The sequence below is a fragment of the Crotalus tigris genome, unplaced genomic scaffold (assembly GCF_016545835.1).
Source record: "Crotalus tigris isolate CLP2741 ecotype Arizona unplaced genomic scaffold, ASM1654583v1 scf7180000024337.5909745, whole genome shotgun sequence".
Classification (NCBI taxonomy): domain Eukaryota; kingdom Metazoa; phylum Chordata; class Lepidosauria; order Squamata; family Viperidae; genus Crotalus; species Crotalus tigris.
The window spans coordinates 4,292,534-4,319,002 of record NW_024100507.1 but is presented as its reverse complement, the minus strand read 5'-3'; the positions used below and the strand labels follow the sequence as shown (position 1 = coordinate 4,319,002).

The 26,469-nt window shown below is 41.0% G+C and overlaps 1 protein-coding gene across 1 annotated transcript in view; it reads right to left on the bottom strand.

Moving 5' to 3' along the window:
• Positions 1-26,469, bottom strand: part of PRKCA (protein kinase C alpha) — a 228,591-nt gene that overhangs the window by 54,711 nt on the left and 147,411 nt on the right. Inside the window, exons 5-8 of the mRNA XM_039325461.1 lie at positions 24,683-24,811; positions 6,192-6,348; positions 5,964-6,098; positions 5,311-5,407 (exon numbers count right to left, since the gene is read on the bottom strand). Coding sequence (XP_039181395.1) covers positions 5,311-5,407; positions 5,964-6,098; positions 6,192-6,348; positions 24,683-24,811 — 518 coding nt within the window. The remainder of the gene's footprint in view (positions 1-5,310; positions 5,408-5,963; positions 6,099-6,191; positions 6,349-24,682; positions 24,812-26,469) is intronic.

The following is a 26,469-nucleotide window of genomic DNA, read 5'->3' as shown; positions in this document are numbered from 1 at the left end:
TAGCGCCTTGCGCATGGGCGTAAGGCTGGCGCCGCTCTGTCTGGTCCTGGGCAGCTTTTGGAATGCCCGGGACCAATGCAACGTCCCGAGCCTGCTTTTGCAGGCTCCGGACACAACACCCCTCCCCCCCTCCGCATACATTCATGTACATCATGCATTGGGAAGAATAGGATACAGTTGCATTATTCAAATGTTAGGAGTGTGGAATACCTGAGTCCGTCCTCAGGCAAACCCTCTACAATATTGATTAATACAATAAATGTATCTGAAATAAAAAAATAATACAAAATAATCTACCCACGAGTTGCTCCCGTTATTCAGGCGACTCATGAACAGGTCCCTCATGATTTGACAGCAACTTCACAAAGTCTCTCAGATGTTTGGGTGGGCACTTGGCCCGCTGCCAGCTGCCAACAAACTCCAGACACAAGAAGGAACAGGTGACCAGCAAACTTTAATGCAAAGAAAAAGTCAGCACTGGGAATGAACTGCTCCCAGTGCTTTACATAGACGTGCCCCGCCTACCATCCCCACCCCAATCAGCAAGCCAGCATCCGGTCCTTATGGATAAAAAGCGTAGTTCAATGTCCGCCTTTCCCCTCTCCAGATGCACCAATGCAGCCTCCGCTGTTCCAGCTGTTCTATCAGGCAACCCGGCAGCACTCTGCCTCCTTTCCCCTGCGCCCGGTGGGAGGGAGAGGCAGCTGAGGTGAGCTCAAATGCCCAGCCGGTAGTGGGGACGTCTCCGCCGTCCTTTCCCCTAGAGGGAGGCACCCATGGTGTCTGGCAGCCTCGCCGACTCCCAGTCACTGGTCGGGAGCCCGGCCGACTCCCAGCTGATTCCCAGGAGCCAGGCTGACATGCAGAGCCTCGGCCACCTCCCAACTGGTTTTCAGGAGCTGGGCAGTGCATGGTGGGTCCGCCGACTCCCAGCTGAAGTTCGGAAGCTGGGCCGACTCCCAGCTGGCTGTTGGGAGCCAGGTGATGTGTAGCTGACCCACCGGCTCCCCACTGACGTCTGGACGCCGACCTGACTCCCAGCTGACTGTCGGGCCCAGCATAATCTACAGTATATGCACCTTAGACTATGGGGTTTGAGTTTCCTCCCACCTATGTACTGGGGCCTGAGGCATTTCAGGCTGAGACTGTTGGCACATTTGGCACCTGTGCATCTGGGTCTCGATGGCTCTATCGAGCCCAGGCCACCAAAGATGGCTGCGCACAAGCACTTTCATCGTGACTATACCAGGAGGTCCCTCATGCAGAGAGATCAAGATTCTAGATCTCAATGAGGCTGGAATCACTACCCTGCTACCCCATAACAGGCAACCTTTGAAAGTGGAAAACTCATGCTTCTTGTGCCAGAAGCTTTGGAACTCAGTATCTGGGCACTTGTCAGGCCATCCTGACAACACCCATGTCAGCACGCGTGTAAGCATGTGATCAGTGGCAGTTTCTGCAGCCACGTCCCTAGCATTGAGAGGAGACTCAGGCAACTCCTGAATGGAAAGAATATTAATGGCTGGAGCAGGATCTGGCTCCAATTTGTTCAATGGCAATCTGCTCAGGCCATCAGCATGACCCATTTCCTTTCCAGATTTGTGAACCAATGTATAATCATATGCTGACAGAAAAATGGACCATCTCAGCATACGAGGAGAAATGATATGTGGGGTCTGTTTGTTAGTGGTAAACAAACCCAGCAGAGGCTTATGGTCAGTATAGACCGTGAAATGGCGGCCATATAAGAAATCATGAAATTTCTTAATGCCAGCCACTATGGCCCAGGATTCTTTGTCAATTTGAGCGTAATTCCGCTCTGCAGAGGACAGAGTCCTTGAATAATAGGCCACAAGGACCTGTGTCCCATCAGCCTTCAGATGGCTCAATACAGCTCCCACCCCATAAGGAGATGCATCGCAGGCGATGCAAACAGGCAGTTGCTCATTGAAATGCGCTAAAACAGCATTAGAAGTGAGCAAGGCCTTAACCTCATTGAAACTTTTGTCATGGAGTTTAGTCCACTACCAAGGAGACTGCTTGTCTAAGAGCCTGTGTAATGGCTCTGCCACTGCAGCTTTATGTGGGAGAAATGCATGGTAAAAATTTAATAGCCCCAAGAAGGCTTGCAGCTCACTCTTAGACTTAGGGCTTGGAGCCTGCTGGATAGCTTGCAATTTAGTTTCAGCAGGGTGAATGCCTTGAGCATCAATCCTGAATCCTAAGAAGTCAGTAGAAGTGACTCCTATCTTACATTTATCCTTCTTTAGTTTAAGGCCTGCTTTTCGAAAACGAAGCAAGACAGCCCTTAATCTTTCTGCTAAATTTTGAGATGACTCCCCAGCAATGAGGACGTCATTGAAGTAGGGACAGACCCCAGGAATACCTTGAAGTGTGCTCTCCATGACACTTTGGAATATGCCAGGAGCTACATTTACCCCAAATTGCAGTCTCTTGACCTTGAAGGCCCCCCTGTGAGTTACAATAGTCTAGGCCTCTGCAGCTGCCTCATCAACAGGTAGCTGTTGATAGGCCTGTGCCAGGTCAAGCTTTGCAAAAATGCGCGCCCCCCCCTTGAGGGAGGCCAGAATGTGACTTACCACAGGCACTGGATAAGAATGCTGTTGCAGTGCCTTATTCAGTGTGCATTTATAGTCTGAACATATACGTATGTCCCCATTAGCCTCATGGACTTGAATCCACAGGTTGCTGGAGCAATTTGTCCAGCTCAGCATCAATCTTACCTTTGAGGGCAAAAGGTACCCTTCTAGGCTTAACCCTGATGGGCGTGATGGTTGGGTCTAACTGTAGCGAAATTGGAGGCCCCTTGTAGGAACCTAGCTCTGAACTAAACACATCTGCAAACTCTTTGCAAACCTCTGCAAGGCCCAGCGTTTGCAAGCTGTGCAGCCCAGTTACCTGGATTCCCAGAGCCTCGAACCAATCGAGTCCAATAAGACTCATACATTCACCCCCAACAACCACCACATCTAGGGAACCTTCAAAATTCTTATACTGTATCCTAATGGTGGCCTCCCCCTTAACACACACCATAGAATTTTGAAAATCAGTGAGTATTAGATTTGATGGCCTGAGTTTAACTCGAAGGCCACTACTGCTGCAAATCCTTTTAAAGGTATTAATTGAAATAATGGAAAGAGCAGGCCCAGTGTCCAACTCCATCAGTCCTTACGTTAATGGAAAGTTTCTTCTTAAGGGGCTTGTGTGTCCCTGTTCTTAGAATGTTCCTGCGCGATGCATAGAAATCCACCCTGTTTTGGCTGGGGACCCTGGTACCTTTCTGAAGCAATTCTTCCCGAGGTTGAACCTTCTGGCGACCCAAACAGATGGATGCAATGTGGCCCTGCCTGCCACACACCCTGCAAATAGCGGAGCGAAACCTGCAGTCAGCTCGCTTGTGGCGTCCTCTGCATCCGAAGCATTGAAGAGATGCTGGGGCCTTGACTGGACGTCCCTTCTGCCTCCTCTCAGCTGGTTGGTGAAGTCTGTCGACCTCCTCTTCAGGATCCTCTTCTGATCCTTCTTGAGCGTCCTCTTGATGGACGGTAGCTGTGTCTGGAGGAATCCTGGCGAGGTGCAAGGCCTTCACAGCTCCGCCTGCTGCTTCCTCAGCTGCCACCTCTCGCAATCCATCTTGGAAGGAGACATCTTCTTTTGCAAAAATCTTTTGTTTCAAGTCTCTGCTCCTCAAGCCACAGACAAAACAATCTCGCAGCCTCTCTTCCAGATCCTTGAACTCACAAGGTCTGGTTGCTTGCCTTAAGGCTGCAATAAATTCCGCAGCAGATTCACCTGGCCTCTGGTCTCTCTGCTCGAACGCGTGCCTCCAAGCAATGACAGATAATGTTCCTTCAACATTTTCTTCAAGTCAGCATATGTTACTGACTCCAGAGGTGCAGGGGCCACCAGATTTTCTGCGATGTCAAAAGCTTCTTGTCCACAGGCACACAAAAGAGTTGCTGCCTTCAGGCCGTCTTCTCTAATCTGATTTACTCGGAAGTAATTCTCCACCCATGCTACGTAGGAATTCCATCTCTCTGGGTGGGAGACATCGAAATCAGTCAATCGGCCAATCTTCGACATGGTAAGCTTTACGACCTTCACCACTCGCTTCCTCTACAAGCTGCTGTTGTGGAAAGGGTCCTTTAGCCGAGCTCAACCTCCAGTGATGCTGTACTGGCAGACTGGGATGCTGATTCAGATGCCGTCTTCCCCTCTTCAGGACTTCCTGGGTAAGTCCTCAAATCTTTTGTTCCAGCTTGCAAAGAATCCCATCCTCATCGCCAGTGTTGTGTATTTTGTTTGCGTGTGAATGATGAAGACACATGGCGATGCTGAACAAACACTTTATTCTCCTTCTACAACAACAAAGCAAAAGCAAAAGGCACGCAGGCCTTTTTAAATGGCCAGAAACCTGGACAATGTCAACCAATAGAAACAGAGCGTTTTAGCGTCTTGCGCATGTGCGCAAGGCTGGCGCCACTCTGTCTGGTCCCGGGCAGCTTTTGGAATGTCCAGGAACAATGCAACGTCCCGAACCTGCTTTTGCAGGCTCAGGACACAACACCATACATCTTTGCATGCTTGCTTCCATTCCGGGCACAAATGTGCAGTAAAATGACCCCACAACTCAGCAACTCTGAGCTGTGAAACACGAATACAGAGTGCTAGAATGAGAGTGCCACAAGTTGAAAATTGGTAGTAAGTCAGATTAATTAAACATTAATTAGAACAGCATTAATTTAAACCAGAAACAAGTGTAGTGACTGAGTATTTACATGTTTTGTGCACGTACCCCTAAGTAAACTAAAGTCAAACTTGTCCAATCGATTGAAAAATAATGTTTACGACACATTTAACTGGGTTCCGTAGACTGCAGTTGAAAGCAACATTTAGGCTCTCCGGGGCAAATGAATTTGTAAATGAGCAGAAACTGACACAAACCTCTATATGTCACATCTTTTTGCAAATCTGAATGCATACTTACTATTTAAGTGTAATTTATCAATATAACAGGTGACAAAATTTATGTTGATATTAAATGCGAGTTATCAACTTACTGAAAGCAATAGAATCATGGCAAATTGCTGGCTAGCAAAGAACAGTGTTGCCTAATGGGACCAGAGGTACTGAAATGTTTATTTTTTAGGTAGTATTTCTACAGGAAAAACTTCTGAGATGCGAGAATGGACTCCTAAACAGACTCTTATGTACTTTTCTAAACACTAAACATGTACTTTTCTAAACACAGGAATACCTCTTATACTGACTCCAATAATATGTTCTCACCTCAAACTTCTGTCTGAGTTCTGCATTTCCAGCGTCATCAGCTTCTGGTATTGGCACATTATAATACTCGCCTTCTTCCTGGTTAAGTAATTTATACCTGAACAATATGAGGAAAATAATTTGAGATATACAAAAAGAATTGTTTTATGCATTTTAGTCTTCCTATCTGAATGCAGGCCATTTTTTTTTCAGAAGAAGAAAAGACCAGAAATAGGAAGCAGTGGACAGTCCTAGTATTCTAAATTTACTGAGGCCAAACAGGCTCTCCTTAATAAATAATGGTAAATAATCTTCAAAAGTGCAGCATTTGCCTGCAGTAAGACATTAGCACAGAGGATGCTAAGTAGGCAGCTGGTTTGAATGCTGCTTCATCCCTTCCGGAGAAACCAGTAAGAGGGTTGTATCATTGCCTTGGCTTCTTCTGCCCTTTGGGGAACCAACTGAAAAAAAAAAGATGCTGTTTCTACATCAAAGCAAGTTACTGACTGAAGTATTATTTCAAAACTCAGCAACTTTTCTGCTTTCCAATTCTTACAAGCTAATAATTACACATTCTGTAACTATCTAACTGACACCGCGACAAAGCATTTCAACAACTGAATAGAATTTATGGTTAATATGTTAAATAGTCAAAGGTTACAAAGATGTCTTACCACCCACAAGCTGGTGACTTCATCAGTTCCGACACCCCAAAAGAAAGAGATCCCATGAAGTCATTCCTGGTGGTTCGATCCCAATCCCAGACTTCCACTGATAATCTCCTGTCTTTGTCTGTGGGCTTTAATTTACTATGAACAGAAAAATAAGTTAGCTTATTTAGGCATTCATACAACAAAATGTCACTGTAATAGGGCTAAGCAAAGTATCCAAACGCAACTTACAATGTGAAGGACTCATTCCAGTGTGGATTGAGTGTTGAGCGGATGGTTTTTGTCTTCTGTTTACTTTCATTCTTAGGATCTGGAATAAGTTTCAGTTTAACATACGGGTCTGAGAGTCCATTAGGATCCATAGGGATTAGATTTCTTGCATCCCGCACTGCAAATATACAATACAGCTAAGTAAGTTGTACAGATTATAAAAATAAGCCAGCTGGGTTACCTTAGATCAGTCCCTCTCTTTCTGTTCAATCCACCTTATGGGGGTTGTTGTTGCAAGGCAAATAGGAGAAGGAAGGGGTATTAGGTGTGTTCGCTGCCTCAATTTAAAAAAAACAATAAAGGTGGGAAATAAATAAAGACTTCTACTGTAACACATTCAACACAACCTTGTGCCATATTCCTACATTAAATATTAAAAACAAGCAGCAAAATGTTATTAGAGATATGTCATTTATTTCAGAAAAAGTAAAGAGAAGAAAAAGGATTTAGCATGATATGCTAGGACAGTGATGGTGAACCTTTTAGAGACCGAGTGCCCAAAACCCGCCCCGCCCCCGCCCACCCTGACCCACCCCGACTCTGCCCCCTGGCCCCCACCCCGCCACCCGCAGAGCCATCTACTGCCTCCACAGCCCGTCGCAGCAATTGCCCAGGTAGCCCTGCAGTGCCATGGCAGCCATGCCCTCCAGCCATGCCTTGTAGCATCATCTGCGTGTGATGGGGCTCAAGGGGAGAGTTTTGTCCCCGCTGCCTGGCTGCCATGTCCTTGGCTGCACTACTCTACGTGGGCCACACCCAGGGGCGACTCTCCTCTGGGGGGGTTGCTGGTGAGGGGGCCGCAGGAGGGGCTGGGGCAAAGGTGCACGTGCCCACAAAGAGGGCTTTGAGTGCCCCCTCTTGCACACATGCCATAGGTTCACCACCACTGCGCTAGGACCTCACATTTCCTGTTCCCAAAACACTTTGTGGTGGTAATGTTGGCTGAACTGGCAAAGGTGTAGTTTCTTACAGTCCAACTAAGATAGTGGAAATCTTCTCAGAGAGGTATTGATGCTAGTAATAACAAAGTCCAAAAGCTTCCATTGATATAAAATATGATGGCTCAGCTGTTAAACAGTGAACATATCAGTTCTTTTGTTTAGTGACCATTCAAAGTTGCAACAATACTGGAAAAAATGACTTATGACCGTTTCTCACCCTTATGACTGCTGGAGCATGCCCAGGGTCATGTGATCAAAATTTTGGGTGGTTGGCAACCAGCATGTATTTATGACAGTTGCACTGTCTCATGGCCATGTGTTCACCATTTGTAACCTTTTCAACCGACCACTGATAAGCAAAATCAATAGGGGAAGCCAGATTGCCTTAACGACCCTTATGTTTTATTTAACTGCGGTGATTTGCTTAACAACTGTGGAAAAAAGGTCATAAAATGAGGCAAAACTCACTGAACAAATGCCTCACTTAGCAACAGAAATTTTGGGCTCGGTTATGGTCCTAAGTCGAGAATTACTTGCACTGGATCAGTACAAATAGGGATTCTAATTTTGCCGTTGAAATAGTCACCATTATGCCTGGCTTTGCATTCCTGAGTTGATCCATCTGTTTTCAGTACAGAACGTTCAGCTTAAATTTGTTCAAAAGAGAACACAATCATACTGATGGCTTATCAGCATTCTAATTAAGCTGGAAAAAAAATGGGGAATCCACTAAACAAACAAATACAAACAAAAATCTTAATAAAATTTGACTATTTTGCCAGAACAAGCTGACAGCCTGATCTTGGGCTTCTGGGAAGATAAAATAGGTGGGTTATCAACCCATCCTTGCGGTAGAGTTATAATTATCAAAATCTTTTAATCTCTACAAAAGTAATTTTAACACACCCTTATTTTTCTTGGAGAAGTAACGACTGGCGATTGGGGCCCAGTGAAACTCAAAGCAGACCTCCAAGCTAGTCTGGAAAGCCCAGGAACCAGATGGGTTCTCTAAATTTTATCTTGATTTTAATAATCTTTCAGGTCCAACCAAAACAGAGAACGAACTGGCTTTTATTCAGGTTGGAGAAGTTTTATTTGCTGAACTCTTTTTTTCAAATTAAAAAAAGAGAGGAATATTTTTTTTAAAAAAATACTCTTTACACATGCAAGTTCTTCCTGTGGCAGAAGTATATTTGATCTAGTCAAGGCTTCTCTGGGAATAACAGAGATGTCAGCTCTGCCATCTTTGGCTTCATGCCTCGCTGGCATCCTGCCATCAGCTTCAGGGGGCAGCAGAAGAGCAAGTGGGAAATAAACATGCATGGGGCATAGGTGGGGAAAAGGGAGGGGAGATGACAGCTTGACAGAGACCAAGGACACAAGAAACCAGCCTTCGAGTCCATGAAGCTTGAGAATGGAATGTGGATTGCTCCAAACATCCTGAGAGGTTCTTAAAATATTCATACAGCTTGCTATTGGCTGAAGACGAACTGGTCAAGGGGGGGAGATCTGCTATGAAGGGGAAAAGTTTGTAAGCTTTTGCACAGGAACCTTAGTTCTAGCCTGGCTTTACTGCAGCTAGCAACCTCTAATAAAAGAACCTATAACGTCAACCAAACACAGTCTTTTTTCCTAAGGGATCTGACTGGGGCAGGTCTGACAGGAGGAATATTTTATTTTCTCCTGCAGTCTCTACAATTAGGAGCTATTCCAGAGATTGCCTAAAACTCTGGAGCAGAATGCTGTAGAGCAGTGGTTCTCAACCTGTGGGTCAGGACCCCATTTGGGGTCGAACGACCATTTCATGGGGGTCGCCAAACAATGCAGTCCGCCATTTTTTCCCCTTTTCCTTAGCTGTGCTACTCCCTTTTATTCTATTGGATTTTGAAAGCCAATAGAATAGACTCTCTTGAATAGAGTCTAATTCTATTGGCTTTCAAAAGCCAATAGGAATTGTCCAGGCTGTCTCTGCCCTGCTGAGCCCACCAAAAGTCCCATTCTGCAAATGATGCTGCGCCAGTTGAGAAGTCCTCGACTTACGACCGGTTGGGGGTCGCGGCATTAAAAAGGTTGAGAACCACTGCTGTAGAGGGAAGTAGCATCAGCAAACCTTCCCTCTTCTAATAAAGTTATCTTCTACCATCTTTCTGTTAATTGAATTGAATATCTGAGAAAGCATCTTTCCGCAATGGGATTGACCTGCCCCACTCATGCTGGCAGAAGGAGCCTACTGTAGACCCCATCAGCCAAGGAAGTTTGTCTGGTGAAGTCCAGGAGAAGAGCCTTTTCTTTTTTTTTTTTTTTTTTATTGAAAATTTTTACATTTTACAAAAACAAATCCCCTTCCCATACCCCCCCCTACCTCACCCCCCCCCTTCCCAACCTCCCAAACCCTCCCCTGGACTTCCCAGAGCTGAGTACAGGCTTAATTAAAAAAAAAAAAAAACTTAAAACACTTTTAAAACCTAAACAAATTTAAATACAATCATCATTCTATATAAGCTCCCTCCAAAAACACAAATTTAAACATTACTTTCTTTGAATATCTATATCTATAATATAAAATCTAATTTCTCCCTCTTTCTTTATCCTAAAACGAAAAAATAAACATACAAATCTTTGTTATACCATTAAAGCTAAATACTCTTAAAGAACTTAAAGTAAGTACATATTTCCTTCAATCTTCATAATCTTCTCTCCTATCCAAAAAGAAAAAAAAAAAAAAAAAAACAAAAAACAAAAACTTAAAAAACCTATAAGTCCTAAACAAATCTAAGCACATTTAATTAAACAAATTATTTTGTCTTAAAAATATTAATAATAATATTTAAAAACTAAAAACACTTTTAAATCCTAAACAAATCTAAATACAATCATCACTCTATATAAACTCCCTCCAAAACCACAAATTTTTAAAATTTAAAATATTAGAATCCACTCACTAAAATAAGCAAATTATAATCCCTTCAAAACACAAATTTAAACAATATTATCATTAAAGGTTCAAAACTTAAAACAACAAAGTTAATAAACACATTAAACATTTCAATCTTCACCAATAACTAATTCCATCCGTAAAAAACTACATCCTTATCAATCTCAATTATATTAGTATTATTAATTATTCACATTCCAGTTTTTTCCATTCTCCATTCTTCCATTCTTCCATTTCCCTTCTCCATTCTTGTATCAAACTCGTAAGAAATGCTGCAAGTTCTGCCTTAGGAGACTGCTCCAAAATTCCTGAATCTCCCATCGACTCCGAAGCCAATAAGGGTTCCTTAAATTCCTCCTTGTATTGATCTTTACAATTGTAAGTTGTACAAGTTATCCTCTGCCCGTTCCTCTCTTGTTGATGCCCCTCAGACTGAGATTTCCCAGTTTCCATTTCAGGCAACAATTCCACCCTTAAAGATTGCTCCAAAGACTTTGTAGGTCTAACATCTCCCAGAGATTCAGAAACCACTAAATATGAAACTTCCTTAACCTTCTTCTGTTGCTGCTTTTCTTTGGGATTATATACTGCACAAGTTGTCTTCTGCTCCTCAACCTGGACTTGTTGAGGCCTCTCACACAAAGATTCTCCAGTTTTCATAAATATAGGCTCTTCAAACTGTGATTCTACATTCTTTTCTTCCAAAGCTTTAAACTTAATTGATGGCGATGCACATACCCCCAGGACCGAAGTATAAAAATCTTTTGCTTGAGAAACAGTATTAAGTCTATAACATGTCCCCAGGTAATTCACCACCATTCCAATCGGAACATCCCATCTGAATGAAATTTTTCTCTTTTTAAGTTCATTTGCTAAAAAAGCAAACTCCTTTCTTCTTCTTAAAATTTTAGATGGGATCTCTTTAAAAATTATAACATCTTGTGAAGCAATTTGAAATCTCTTCTTATAATAGGCTTGCACAATTTCATTGCGTAAAGATCTTTTACCAAAGTAAATTACCACATCTCTTGGCAGATTCTTCTGTGCTGCCACCACAGAGTTAACCCTAAATAATTTTTCAATTTCATTAAGTATTCCCTCTTTTTCTTTATTCAAAATCAATGCAAAGTCCTTTGCAACCATCTCCTTCAGATCTCCTTGCAAAGACTCTCCCAGACCTCTAATTCTTAAGGCATATTCCATTTGTCCATATTGAAGCATAAGAATCTCATTTTCCATTTCTTTTTCCATACTTTCAATTTTCCCCTCCATTATGTCCACTTTTTCAGCTACCTCTTCCACATGGGAGTTCACCTTTTCAAGAACAGAAGCAACACCTTCTAAAGCCAAAACAAAATCTTGTCTCAAGATCTTATTGTTTTCCTCTAAAATCTTTTTCATTTCTGCCCTAATTTGAATTATAACATCTCCCATCATGTCTTGCAAGTCCTTCATAGTTATTAGCTGACCCCCAGAAGAGGGTGAAACTGTTGATTTAGAAGCTGTAGAAATCCCTGGACGCTTTGGAGCCATCTTAAAGAAAAACCTTTAGTCCTTCTTAAGCAATTATAAAAATTCCTTCAAAAATATAACTCCCTCCAAAGAAGGTCATTATAATAAAAAGAAAAAAGGGAAAAAAAGGAAGAGAAAAAGAATTAAAAAAAAGTTTTACTCCTTCTTAAAAATTACAAAAAATTAAACAGAAAAAAAGTCCTTCAAAAAAGGGTCATTACAATAAAAAAAAAAAGGGAGTTCAAAGGAAAAAAAAAGGGAGAAGGGAAAAAAAAAATAATTAAATAAAAAAAGTCCGTTCCAAAAAAAATACTTAGAGATACCAAAAACAACCATTCCAATCATAAGGAAATAAAAAGAGAAAGGGAAAGGAAAGAAAGAAAAACACCAAAAAGCCTGCCGGTCAGCATTCTAACTTCCAGAAAAAAAAACACCGAGGAGTTTGCCGATCGCCATTTTACTTTCCCTTTCAACAAAGAAAAAAAATAAAAAGAGAGAATAAAAATAGAAACAAATCTTAAAACTTAAAATCCAAATAAGTCAAAGAAAGCAAAAACTAAATCCTCTACTCAGCTCTGTCCATTTAAAAAAAAAAACTCACCAGTTCTCTTTAAGCACGGAGGTGTTTGCGGCGGCTCGTTTTGTCCCTGAGGACAAAAACAGCTGGGAAGCGGAGACAAGTCTGAACTCCGTGGGAGCACTCCTTTCACCCCCCCCCAAAAAAAAACTTGGGGGGTGCGAAAGAGGCTCTACCACTATTCAGACACTCTCTACCCCCCCCCTTTGCCCGGGAGGGGGATTTTGAACCGCTGAACAGCTGATATCTGCTGTTCATAGCGGTTCTTACACTTACCCAGGAGGACGGCTACAAAGTAGCCGCCATCACGCACGCAAAATCCCGAGAAGAGCCTTTTCTGATATAGCCTCCACCCTTTGGGACTGGAGTAGGCAACCTTGGCTCTTTTATGACTTACAGACTTCAACTCCCAGAAGTCCACGAGTCATAAAAGAACCAAGGTTGCCTACCCCTGCTTTGGGACATCTTGCTGCAGGAGATGAGATTTGTCTCCTTTCTTTTGGCCTTCAGAAAAAGCCTTAAAACCTGGCTGTGCTGGTTGGCACGAGGCCTTGAAGGAGAAGCTGTTGGTTGGAGATGGCTTGTGTAGTAACAAAGAAGGCACCACCACTTCTCTGCCCCAACCCATGGTTTTTTAGTTTGTTTATTTTTTTGTAATTTCATTCTGTTCTTATAATTTTTGTATCTGTATGTTTTATTACACTGTAAGCTGATAAATTTAATAAACAATAATAAAAAAAACCTTATTTATCCACAAGATCAATAAAGAAAAACAGGACAGAGATAAAATATATGATGCAGATAAGTTTTTTTTTAGCTCATGCCTCTTAACTTTCTTTAATATCTATAAATTAAAAAAAATAGAACATAGGCAAATTTGCTAGATAAACATTGCACAACATTCTGTAAACTTTAAATTTGGCCACCAATGCAGAAACAACTTAGCCATAAATTGCAAGTCAGAACATTTTTCCAGACAGCTTCTGAGAACATGACCCATTTTCCTTTCTGAAAATAAAGGAATGATTGTGGTGGGAGTTACAGCAACACAGTACTGCCTTTGTCTATCAGAAATAATAAACAATGAAGAGCAAAAGGCTCAGAATCTCTGGCCATGTCACCAAAACAACCAGTGAAATGTGCATAATTGTTCAGTAAAAGGTCAGTTGAATCATTTTAGTTTCTATAATATTAAATCTGGTACTAAAAACCCTCTACTTTGTAACATGGGCTGAAGAAAACAAGCATTTAGGTAGAATAAAATTACCCTTTTTTGCAAAATCAAAATGCATAAAAAGTGAATAAATAAGTAGAATTTATAAATAAGTATCATTTATTTGAATGATAGGGTAACTAGAATAACATATTTAATTTTTCAGCTGGGGATGAATGTTAAATTTGTATCTATATATCCATCCACATCCCAATATCTAGATATCTAGACAAACAGACAGACAGACAAATGGGACTTGTTCCTGCAAGAATGTTGAGAGATTAGAGAACCCCAAAAGCTGAACTATAACTTCCATATTTAATTGTTGAATGGGATGGCTGGAATATGATATAGGTATAGTTTATTGACTTTTGGATTACCACAATTCACTATCCTTCCATAAATAATTTTCATTTTATGACATGTGGAAGATCAGTGCTTTCTCACTCCCAAGCCCCCCACCCCATTATCTTATTTTAATAGAACTCTTAGTTCAGATTGGGACAAAATGCATGCATGTAGGATTGATGTCGACCAATGTAATTATTTTCCTTTTCTGTCATCAATCCAATTATAAAAGAGTAGATTTATAATTTAACTGAATTGTATTATTCTCATTAAAATACATTTGAATTTTTCGAAAACATACTGTTATATTTTATGACTACTTGGGCATGATTACAGTGCTGAACTAGAAACAGTGTTAACCAAAAATGAAATATAGCATCAATATGTCTTCTTACCAATAAATCATATACCCAGGAACAACTATTTCAAATATAAGAAAAAGAACTGCATACTCAACACTTTCATAATTTTATCTGCTAGCCTCTTCAACATGTTGAGGGGATAAAAAAAGATGGTACCTAATCTAATTAAGGATAAATTGAATAGTTAACTATTCAAAGTCACTGATACTTGCTTTGTAGTTCCAAATTATATTACTACTTCATTTTGTGTTGGAAGCACCTACGGTACCAAGGTGCTTCCAGATTGAAAGGATTAGCTAGTGACATCACCGTTTTCCAGGGAATATCTGATGGAGCTCCTTTCATGTCCCTGGTATTTTCCAATAAAGTGGCACCTATTTATCTACTTGTATTTGCATGCTTTCCAACTACTAGGTTGGCAAGATCTGGGACAAATTGATGGAAGCTCATTCCGTCACATGGCTCGCTCTTGGGTTTTGAACTGCTGAGCCACTGACCTCTCAATGGTCTTCTGACTTAGCGTTTTAACCACGAGCCATTTTTAAAGATTATATTAAAAAACATTATGGCATTTTTGCCACTGCATTTATATATATTCTAAAAATAATGAATTACTGACTATTGTTTAGTAATGGAACCCTTATCAGTACTTGGCTAGGCTTCCACAATGAGTCCATTCATGGGGTTTGAAAGAAACAATGCCACAACTTAGTACTAAATGTGTATTGCAGAGTCTGCTGGCTATTCCAAAAGGTTTCTTTTCCATCTCTCTTTACTAATGCTTCATGAAATAAACTAGAATCCCTGGTTTGCATGACTTGATTCATTTGAACATTGGCAATTGTGTCACTCTGCTGCTTGTTCATGGCTAAGCCCTAATACCATTTAGCCTGGCGTATGAATGTGGTCAGTATTACAAATGTGGGCCAAAATTATTTTCCACTGTAAAAGGAGAAGAACCAAGGCTAAAGGAGATAAGAGTAGAAAAATAATAATGAAGAAAAGTGTTTATATTAAAGTCAGAGGAAAAAACCCTTAATTTTTAGATTAATACAGTAGTGCTCATTTGTTTAAGCACAGATCTAACTCAAAGAAGTTTTGGCATCAATTAAAAATAGATTTTTAAAATGTTGAAATTGTGACACCAACCATAGATTTCATAGTTAGAGTGAGGAATGGTGACAGGTTCAGAAGCCAATCAGTTGTACATGTCAAAATCTCATTGGGGGGGGGGAGGAATCAAAAAGGTTCTATAAGGTCATAAATATTTATGGCAGCTATATTCACAGCTGAAATACAAATAGTTCAATATTAAAAGGAGGGCTACTATTTGTTGGTGGCAAAAGCAAAAGCTCCCACAAAAAATTGAGTTAATAAAGCTGACAGGTCCATATGTAATATTAATTGGAGCATAGATAGAGGGAAGATGCTAAAACCCGCACAGGGAAGGATTGAAGAATATGTAGCGCATTTAGGAAGAATATGTAGAGCATTTAATCTTACATGTTCATTTCAAACGGTCTATTTCAAAAGTCTATGTCCAAGACTTCTACCTTCAAAATAGGTCATGTGGTGTAGGCAAGTCTAATAACTGAAAATTCTTAGTGTGCACAAAAGAAAATAATCTTCTCCTGGCTAATTGTGTCTAGAGTCAACTAGTTTTCTCCTTCCTAATTCTGTCTAGAAGCTCCACTTTATGTCCATCTGTGTTGCCACTCAGAAACACAGCTTCTCTCCAATTACAGGGATATATTGCTGCCCTCACACATTAAATAAAATATTTATACTTCATGATTCAGCTCAAACAGTATGCTTGTACATGGGGATAATGAGAGTCAGTTTGGTTTAGTGGTTAAGATGCCAGTCTAGAAACCAGGAGACAATCAATTCTAGTCCTATCTTAAGCATGAAAAAGCAACTGGTTGACTTTAGACCAATCATCAGGGTCCTGCCTTAGGCATGAAAGCTGCTGGGTGACTTTGAGTCAGTTACTCTTTCTCAGCCCAACACACCATGCAGGATTGTTGTTGTGGGGAAAATAGGAGAATAAGGAAATATTAGGTAGGTTCGCCGACTTGTGTTATTTATAAAAATAATAAAAGTGGGATTAATTAAATGCTTAGAGAAAAAAGACCAAGTAACAATTGCATGGCTGAACATGCTTCCCTTCCCTTCATTTGCTATATTTAATCATTTCTTTCAAGTAGCTCCCACCTGAAACTACCTTCTCCATAACCTATGAAGGAGGAAATGTCTCTCCTGTTGATTTCTGACCAGCAGTTTTGGCAAAGTTGTTACCCGTATGCTGTATATTTTACAAATGGAAATCCTAGTTTAAACTGAATAGACATTGTATCTATGAGTAACTGTGGTACAAACTTATTTTCCATGAAAGACCCCAAAAACTGTATCCTTGTTGTAGTAACAAAGATGGAGCTGGGGTACACTCTGTGATCTAGGAATCCACACTGATAGGCAGCACCCATGGAACTGCAAACAAAAGTATTTCTATTTTATTTCTCATGACACTGAATATCAAGAAAGAAAGGAGAGAGAGAGAGAGAGAGAGAGAGAGAGGGAGAGAGAAAGAAAGAAAGAAAGAAAGAAAGAAAGAAAGAAAGAAAGAAAGAAAGAAAGAAAGAAAGAAAGAAAGAAAGAAATTCTTCAAGACACATTGTAGAAACTTTCAGGTTAAAACTCAGGCTGCTGAAAGAAAAAGTCTTTGCTTTCCTGCTTTTGTTTTATAAGATCTGTTCTATTTGTACTTTTGTCTACATAATTAGCACCCTGATATCTTCTTTCTATTTAGCTGATCAAGGTTTATTATTTCCCCTTTTTGGTGATGGTGATTGGAAAGAATACCAATTAGAAAGGACTACCACTTCTGTAGTCTGCCTCTTTGATAGCAACCTGTCTTGAAGGAGATAGGTCAAGAGAGGTCGGAAGCGGCAGCTTTTTCCTTTCAAAATAAAAGGTTGGACATTAACATTCATGTATCAAGTAAAACATAAATTTTGAAAGCAAAGCCATAATCAGTACCTTCCTTTGGAAGCAGTCTGAGTCAACTGCAAATTAGTTCGGGAAATTTGCTGGCTGATAATTTCCACCTGTTTTGTTCCAAATATATTGTAATGCTACATGCCTCAGATCCTGCAATAGGATGGCCAAGAAATCAAGTCCTCAATCAAGTCTAAATACTAAGTTTATTACATGGGCATGGAAGCTGATATTCTTCAGAGGTTTTGGACCAAAACTCCCACCATCTTTTGCCACTGGCTGGGCCAGCTGTGACAGATGAAAAGTGGTCCTGTATACCTGGAAAACACTGTGCCTATTGTTATTTCATTTTTTTACAAAGCCCAAGACCCCCTCCACTCCTTTGCAAGTACTGTTCTGAGCTTCTTTTGTTCATATATCATATGGAAAATATCTGTAGTAATCACATCTACATTGAGATGAGCTAAGACTGACTCCAGTGTCTAGTGCAATTCATGTAACAGAGCAGAAATCAGCCTCTCATGTAACAGAGCAGAAATCAGCCTCTCCAGTTGTTAAACCTGCACTGAGGAAAATACACTTTTAAGAGAAAGTGTAATACTTCCCTCATATGGAAAACAAGAAATCCAAAACTATTCCACTGAAGTGTCTAAGGATGCAAGGTTAAGGAAGCATTGCATTTTCTCATTTTACTTGCCACAGAGTTACCTGATCATCACCAAAATAAATTAGGAAGACTGTATTTTTTCCTATAGCATTAAGTTTCATCATGCTCAATGCCCTTCTATACCTTGAGGCGCAGTAATACATTATGATTCTCAGTGCACCGAAGTTATTTTAATGTGTCTCTCAGGAGCAATAGCTCTTCATTATATTCTCAGGTTTTGACTCCTGAGGCGTAATTCTGTAATAACCACAGAGCATTACAAAGTTTCTATTTCACCCATGCTCTATACTGTAAAGTAGAGAACAGTGATTCATTTCTCTGAAAATAAGTTTAATACCTAACGTAATGACATTGTTGTAACTTTATTATACTATATTTGAAACAAGAAAATGCTTTGGTGTAGTGATGAAGGCACAGGCTAAAAACCAGAAGGCTGGGAGTTCTAGTTTTGCTTTAGGCATGAAAGCCAGCTGGGTGACTTTGGGCCAGTCACTCTCCCTCAACCTAGCTCACCTTACAGGGTTGTTGTTGTGGGGAAAATAGGAGGAGGAAAGAGTATTAGGTATGTTTGCTATTCTGAATTATTCATAAAAAATAATACAGGGATTAAAAAAATCTTTTAAAAAAGGGAAAATATTTTCAGTTCTACCCTATTCTAACCACAGAGATTTATTACTGTTACAGAAATTAAGGCATGAAAAATGTGTATATTCCCTCAATATACTTTGTAGAATGAGCTATCAGTAAAACATGGCTAACTTTTCCCCACAATGATTGCCTTCTTGTAGGCCTTGCCTGAAGAAATAATATATCGACTAATAGTTCGTCTTGCTCCAAAGTTTAAATTCAGAAATTCTTTCACAATTCATAAGATTCCATTTTCTGGGGAAGGCTAAGGGCATAGAACTACATTTTTAGCATAACTCTCACCTTCTGAAAATGTCCATGTATTATCTCCATTATGGAAAAAAAAGTGTGAGAGCATACATGAAGATAAAAATGGTGAAATAGATGACATGCCTTAAAACATTAATCCGGTGATTTGGGGGGGGGAGATGGGGGGAAGGCAAGAGGAACTAATATCCTGAAGAGAATCCTTCTTTCTAAAACACATAATAAGTTGCCATCCCTCATTTGGAGAGCTTCAGTACAAAAAATTGTATTGAATTTTCAACCTAAGTTATAAATACCAGACTTTGTTTTATGTACTAGGACTAAATGCTAGAATTAAAAACAATGGCAGTTTTACATGACATCCAACCTTGATGGATTTGACAGAAACATATTTAGCACAGACTATTTATCTATAAGACATGTGTAGGAAGCACCACAAGCAAGATGTGAAGGTAATTGCTTCCTCCCATTGTTGTTCCTCCAAGTACCATTAACAATCTTGATTAGTAGCCATTGACAAACTTACACAAATAAGAATTTATCAAAAACATCCAAGCTAATAGCTATTTTATCATAGGTGGACAATGACTTCCATAATTCAGTAGCACTGTGTGAAAAACTTCCCTTCAACAAGCGGAGTTATTACTAGAAGCCAATGTTGGTTCGTCAAAAACAGATCATGCCAAACAAATCTTATTGCATTCTTTGACAAAGTGACTAAATTAGTGGACCAGCAAAATGTTGTGGACGTTATATGCTTGGACTTCAGTAAGGCATAAAAGAATGTGGGATAGAAAATTCAGATGGATTTGTAACTGGCTGTCAAACTTCATTCAATGTGTAATACTCAGCGGAACTACATCTACATGGAGGGAAGCATGCAGGGGTACAACAAGGTTCTGTCTTAACTCCAGCATTCTTCAACATCTTCATAAATGGTTTAGATGAGGGTATAGAAGGGGAATTCATCAACTTTGCAGACAGTGCTAAACTGGCAGGAATAGCCAGTTGGAAGGAATAGCCAACAGTTTAGAAGATAGGTTCAAGATCCAGAAGGATCTTGACAGAATTCAAAACTGGGCTCTATCCAACAAAATGCATTTCAGTGGTGAGAAAAGTAAAGTTTTATACTTAGGCAAGAAAAAACAAATGCATAGGTATAGAACAGATGGTACCTGGCTCAACAGCAGTCACTGTGATCTAGGGATTTAGAAATCCTAGTGGACAACCACTTACGTATGAGTCAGCAATGTGCAGTAGCTGCCCCAAAAGCCAACGCAGTCCTAGACTGCATGAACAGAGGGATAGTATCAAAATCACATGACATGTAAGTACTTCTTTATGCTGTTTTGTAACTTGAAATTCTGTGTCAGTTCTGGCCACCATGATACAAAAAAATATGTTGAGATTCTAGAAAGAGTGCAAAGAAGAGCAACAAAGATGATTAGAGAGCTGAAGGCTAAAACATACAATGAATGGTTGCAGGAACTGGGTAGGTCTAATCTAACAAAGAGAAGAACTAGGGGATGATATAATAGCAATCTTCCAATACTTGAGGGATTATCACACAGTAGAGGGGGGTCAGCCTATTCTCTAAAAGACCTGAGGACAGGACAAGAAGTAATGGGCAAAAACGTATCAAGGAGAGATCCAGCCTAGAACCAAGGAGAAATTTCCTGACAGTGAGAACAATTAATCAGTGGAAAAGCTTGCCTGAAGTTGTGGATACTACCATCACTGGAGGTTTTTAAGAAGAGATTGGACAGCCATTTGTCTGAAATGGTATAGGGCAGGGGTGTCAAACTCAATTTCATTGAGGGCCGCATCAGCATTGTGTTTGCCCTCGGGGGACTGGGTGGGTGTGGCCAGGGTGGGTGCAGCCTTCTGGGTGGGCATGGATGGAATGGGTGTGGCCTACTGGGTGGGCATGGCCAGCTCTACATCATTTGCGTCAATGGTGCCTGTGGGGGCCTGGGCAGGAGTGGGACAGACCTGAGGGTCTCTGGCAGAAGGGGGTGGGACCAGGGCAAGTGCCAAGGCATGGTCCACTGGAGGAGCCACTGTTCCTCTCAGGCCATGTGGGGGGGTGGATGGTGGTGCAGGCTGCCCGGAGCCCTGGGCAGCAGAGGTCAAATGCCCAGCCTGGTCCTCGAGCACCCGTAGCACCAAGCCCAACCCACTTCCCCAAGGGGGTGCCCAGCTGCACTTACCTCCTCCTCAAGGGTGCTGCTCCTTAGCCAGGTTGTTCATGATGGGTATGAGGGCAAAGTCAGAGGCAGCGGGGCACTGTCCTCACAGTGCCAAGAGGTTGAGCCCGGCGGTGCAAAGCTCGCCAGCTTTGCACCTTGCTGCCTGCTGAAACTGAACAGGCTGGGGGCTAGGCAGCATTGCACTTCTCATCAGATTCGCGCCACCCAGCTCAGCTCTTGGAGCTGTGAGGAGAGTGTCCCGCTACCTGCAGAAACCCCTTCCCTGGAGCCCATCAAGCCAGATATGCAAAGTAGGTGAGGGCCATTTGCTGGCCACTTCCAAGCAATGGTGTATTTCTTCATTCCTCACAAAAGGTGACACTTCTCCAGCATGCACCCAGGGGAAGGGGCTGACACGGCAGGGGCTGGTTCCTCACTGTTTCCAGACAGCCTTGTGGAGCTAAGACTGAATGCATTTCAGTATAGATGGCCACGACAAAATTGTACATTGGCTCCCTCCCAGCCAGCCTGGGCCAGGGCCAGGGCCAAGGCAGTGGGGGCCGTTCCTTCACTGTTTCCAGGATGGCTTTGTGGGCCAAATGAAACCACTTCGCAGGCCACATCCGGCCCCCGGGCCTTGTGTTTGACATATCTGGTATAGGGTCGCCTGTTTGAGCAGGAAGTTGGGACTAGAAGACTTCCAAGGTCCCTTCTAGCCCTATTATTCTTCTATTCACCCCTCATTTAGCTTTATTTATTGGGTCTCAGAGTCTACTATTTTATGAGAAGGAGAAAATCTCCACCCCTGTCATAGATGATTGTGAAGAATCAAAGAAGGAAAAAAGGGAGGACATAGTACTGTTAATAGGCAACTGCCCACCAACTAACCAAAAAAACCAAAAACAAAACAAACCCCCACTCCTTTCTTCCAATTTGCTATAAAAGCAGGCCAGGTGCTCTCTTTTAGCATGACAAATCAAAAGAGTTAATTAGGAGACAGAAGGAGGAGGAGAAGCATACAATAGAGAAAAGCTAAAGTACTGTACTAGCAGCGGAGTGGAGGTGGATAGTAATTCAGTGCTTCAAGGCTTATGTGACACTGTCAGTTTTGTATCAGCTTAACTGCCTTTTCTACCTTCAGGGCATCTGGCAAAGTAAGGCCTACTTTATTTATTTATTTAGCACAATGCATTTTAAGAGCAATTGGAAGTCTGATTCAGACTCCTACAGAATTCTGCCCTGGGTAACACTAAATTAAGCCCTAAGATCAGCAAAAATTAGAGGTAACTCAATACCACTTTCCGGAAGATGATTCAGAATACTGACACTCCTACATCTTCCCAGGCTAAGAATATCATGCTTCCTTCCACCTCAAGTTGTGAGGAGAGCTCCCCCATAATTTTCCTCTCCCTCAGCTATCCAGGGCTATGAGAATAGAGAAAACAGCATCTACCATTGGCAGTTCTCTTGAAATATCAGGCCAGCTAGTTTTGTTAAAATAGATTTCCCTACCAGAGTCTTTTGTGTCTCACATCAGTGTTTCTCAACCTTGTCAATTTGAAAATATGTGGACTTCAATTCCCTGAATCAGCCAACTATCTCTATGACACACACACTAAAACAGTGGTTCTCAACCTGTGGGTCGGGACCCCATTTGGGGTCGAACGACCATTTCACGGGGGTCACCAAACAAGGGTGTCCGCCATTTTTCCCCCTTTTCTTTGGCCACGCCCCTGGCACCCAGTGATGTATAAGTGGATGGGGGTCACCACAACATGGGGAACTGTATTATGGGGTCGCGGCATTAGGAAGGTTGAGAACCACTGCACTAAAAGGAAGAGATTTCTGATTTCATTCTTGTGGAAAATTTGCCATGAACATAATAACCTTGTCACAGCAAATGCTAGAAATATTACAGATAGCGGCCTACTAAATTCAGTGTCAATTATATTGGCAACGACCTAAGAATAAAAATAGATCTAATATTTCTTTGCCTTTCCTAATTTGAAAAGAAAGTCCGCAGAAAGCTTAGCTTTCATTTTCATGGGCTGCTGCTTCAGAGGTGTCACTGAATTTGAAAGGAAACCAAGCTACCTTAAGCAGTAGGATTGACCTGCCTGCATTTTGAGAGTTGCTGTGAAACATGAGTCAAATATTACCTAATTATCTTGTTTCATTTTCTATTTTTGCATTTGCATTTTCTATGAAGATAGATTCATAACATTTTTCACTCAGTATAATCACCCAAGCAAAAGCATTCCTAGCAGATGGAGGTCTACTTCCAATGAATACATTCAATAAAGGACAGCCCATCGGTTTTTCAAGTAAATTAATTCCACAATCAAAACTCATGTTACTGTTGGGAAGCTGTTTCCTTGCCTTCAATTTTAACACAACCTAAATACAGTGTTTATTTTCTGCACCCTGAAAAAATAAAAATAAAGGAGAGATTTTGATGTATCCTTCTGTGATAGCTGACACTTTAAATATGTTATCACACCCCCAAAGCTAAAATACCAATTTCCTTCACGTTTCCTCTTAAGATTTAGGCTCTAGTTCAGTGGTTCTCAACCTTTCTAATGCCGCGACCCCATAATACATTTCTCCATGTTGTGGTGACCCCCAACCACTTATACATCACCGGGTGCCAGGGGCGTGGCCAAAGAAAAAGGGAAAAAAATGGCGGACAGCCTTGTTTGGGAACCCCCGTGAAATGATCGTTCGACCCCAAATGGGGTCCCAACCCACAGGTTGAGAACCACTGCTCTAGTTGCTTGATCATCCTCAATGCCATTCTCTGAATATTTTATTGATTTATTTATTGCTTTAATTTATATGCTGACCATCTCATTGTCAAGCGACTTTGGTTAGCTTACAACAACATCAAAGTGTGATATAAAACAATAAAAACATTAAAAATATTAAGCATTAAGAATTAAAACATTAAAACTGACCAAGAACTAGATAAAAATGAATCATTGTGTAAACAGGGTGGAGGTAGGATCATCTCCTAATCTACCTCCCCAGTGGGATGCCCCCATCGGGGTCCCAAGCCAGATGGCAGGTGTTCTTTTTTGGAAGGCCAGGGGGATGGGGGCAGATCCCACCTTGAGGGACATGATATTCCAAAGGGCAGGAGCCACAACAGAAAAGGTGCTACTTTTGGACTCTGCCACCCAAAATTCTCTCTCTCTCTCTCTCTCTCTCTCTCTCTCTCTCTCTCTGTGTGTGTGTGTGTGTGTGTGTGTGTGCATATTCAGATTGGTTTTCTCCACACCTTTCTGAAAGGACAGTCCCAGAGTTGGATACAATGCATCAGTGCAGACTAAGGTGAAAAAAAACAACCCTATTTCCTGTGATCTGGAAATTATACTTCTGTTAATGCAGCCTAGCATCACATTTGCCTATTTTGCAGCTGCATCACATTGCTGACTTTTATTCAGTTTGTAATCAATTATTATTTCAAGATCTTTTTCTTAGTATTGTTGCATAACTAGGAAACATCATGCTGAATTAGGCCAAAAGTACATTGTGTTCCTTGCTGGAAGCCTCAAAGGAGAATATGGGCACACTGTGTTATTTTCCATCCCAACTTTCCAACCATGGATACTGGATATGTTCTTAGATGGATAGTAAGAAGCCTATTACATCCTCCAGTTCAAGGGAATTCATAATCCTTTGTTCCAGCCAGGAGCTGAAGTTTTCCTGAATATAGCACATAAGTCATTTTTTATGTTTATTGTTTCAAAGCTATTCAATATAAATGAATAAAAGCATCCTTAAATGAGGTACATTACATCTAAGAAGCTTTCCTTACCTGTGACTTCCAGCTTGTCACCAGTCACTTCAACCTTCAAATAAATCCTCCCTCTTTTTTCCGTGTGATCCATTCCACAAAGACTTGGAACATTTATTACACATTGTTTGTGAACGTTCATATCACAGGCTGCAAGTCAGAAAATAAATAATTTAATATCTTAAGGACTGAAAAGGACAAAAATAACTAATTGGCACTGCTACTTTCACATTGCCAGAGAAGTTGATTTTTCTTTGGGCTATTAGGGAAAACTTGTCAATTTATAGGCCATAATGGGACTCAGAAAAAAAATTCTTTCCACATTCAGTAAATATGTTAAGAATTGTGTTTGCAGTTATCTTCTCACGAATGGAAGCAAGTAATTCTCCCTCACAGGGCAGACCAAAATAAGACAAAAGAAATATGATTTTGAGTTAAGAAACAGTCCTTTCTGCTGCAGTCTTTTACACAAATCTTACAATGACATATGATAAATTTGGCCAGAGTCAATGATTCCCCAACATACCAAACATTTTGAGACAAACGTTAATGATGCCAGTTTAGACATTAAAAACTGTGTGGGTGGCATTTAGTTGAAAATAAGCAAAATGTGGGAAAACAGAAGTTGATTGAATACCTGCTAGGGCTTTACCAAAAGCAAAATGAAAATAAAAATAAACTCAATATGATAAGATAAGATAAGACTAGATAAGATAGAAAAATATGGGTTAGACAGCATCACCACCAGATGGATTCGTAGCTGGCTGACCAGCCGTACTCAGCGTGTGGTCCTCAAAGGAAACGCATCTACATGGAGGGAAGTGTGTAGTGAGGTGCCCCAGGGCTCTGTTCTGGGCCCAGTGCTCTTCAACATCTTCATCAACGATTTGGATGAGGGGATAGATGGGGAACTCATCAAATTTGCAGATGACACCAAGCTGGCAGGAATAGCCAACACTCCAGAAGACAGGCTTAAGATACAGGAGGACCTGGACAGACTTGAACATTGGGTGCTATCTAACAAAATGAGATTCAATGGTAAAAAAAGTAAGGTTCTACATTTAGGCAAGGAAAACCAAATGTACAGGTATAGTATAGGGGGTACCTTGCTCAACAGTAGTAACTGTGAGAGGGATCTCAGAATCCTAGTGGACAATCACTTAAATGTGAGCCAGCAGTGTGCTGCAGCTGCCAAAAAAGCCAACACAGTGCTGGGCTGCATTAACAGAGGGATAGAATCAAGATCACATGAAGTATTAATACCACTTTACAATGTCTTGGTAAGGCCACACTTGGAATACTGCATCCAGTTTTGGTCACCACGATGTAAAAAAGATGTTGAGACTCTAGAAAGAGTACAGAGAAGAGCAACAAAGATGATTGGGGGACTGGAGGCTAAAACATATAAGGAACGGTTGCTGGAATTGGGTATGTCTAGTTTAATGAAAAGAAGGACTAGGGGTGACATGATAGCAGTATTCCAATATCTCAGGGGTTACCACAAAGAAGAGGGAGTCAAGCTATTCTCCAAAGCGCCTGAAGGCAGGACAAGAAGCAATGGATGGAAACTAGTCAAGGAGAGAAGCAACCTGGAACTAAGGAGAAACTTCCTGACAGTTAGAACAATTAACCAGTGGAACAACCTGCCTCCAGAAGCTGAAGTTTTTAAGAAGAGACTGGATAGCCATTTGTCCGAAATGGTGTAGGGTTTCCTATCTGAGCAAGGGATTGGACTCGATGACCTCCAAGGTCCCTCCCAACTTTATTATTATTATTATTATTATTATTATTATTATTATTATTATTAT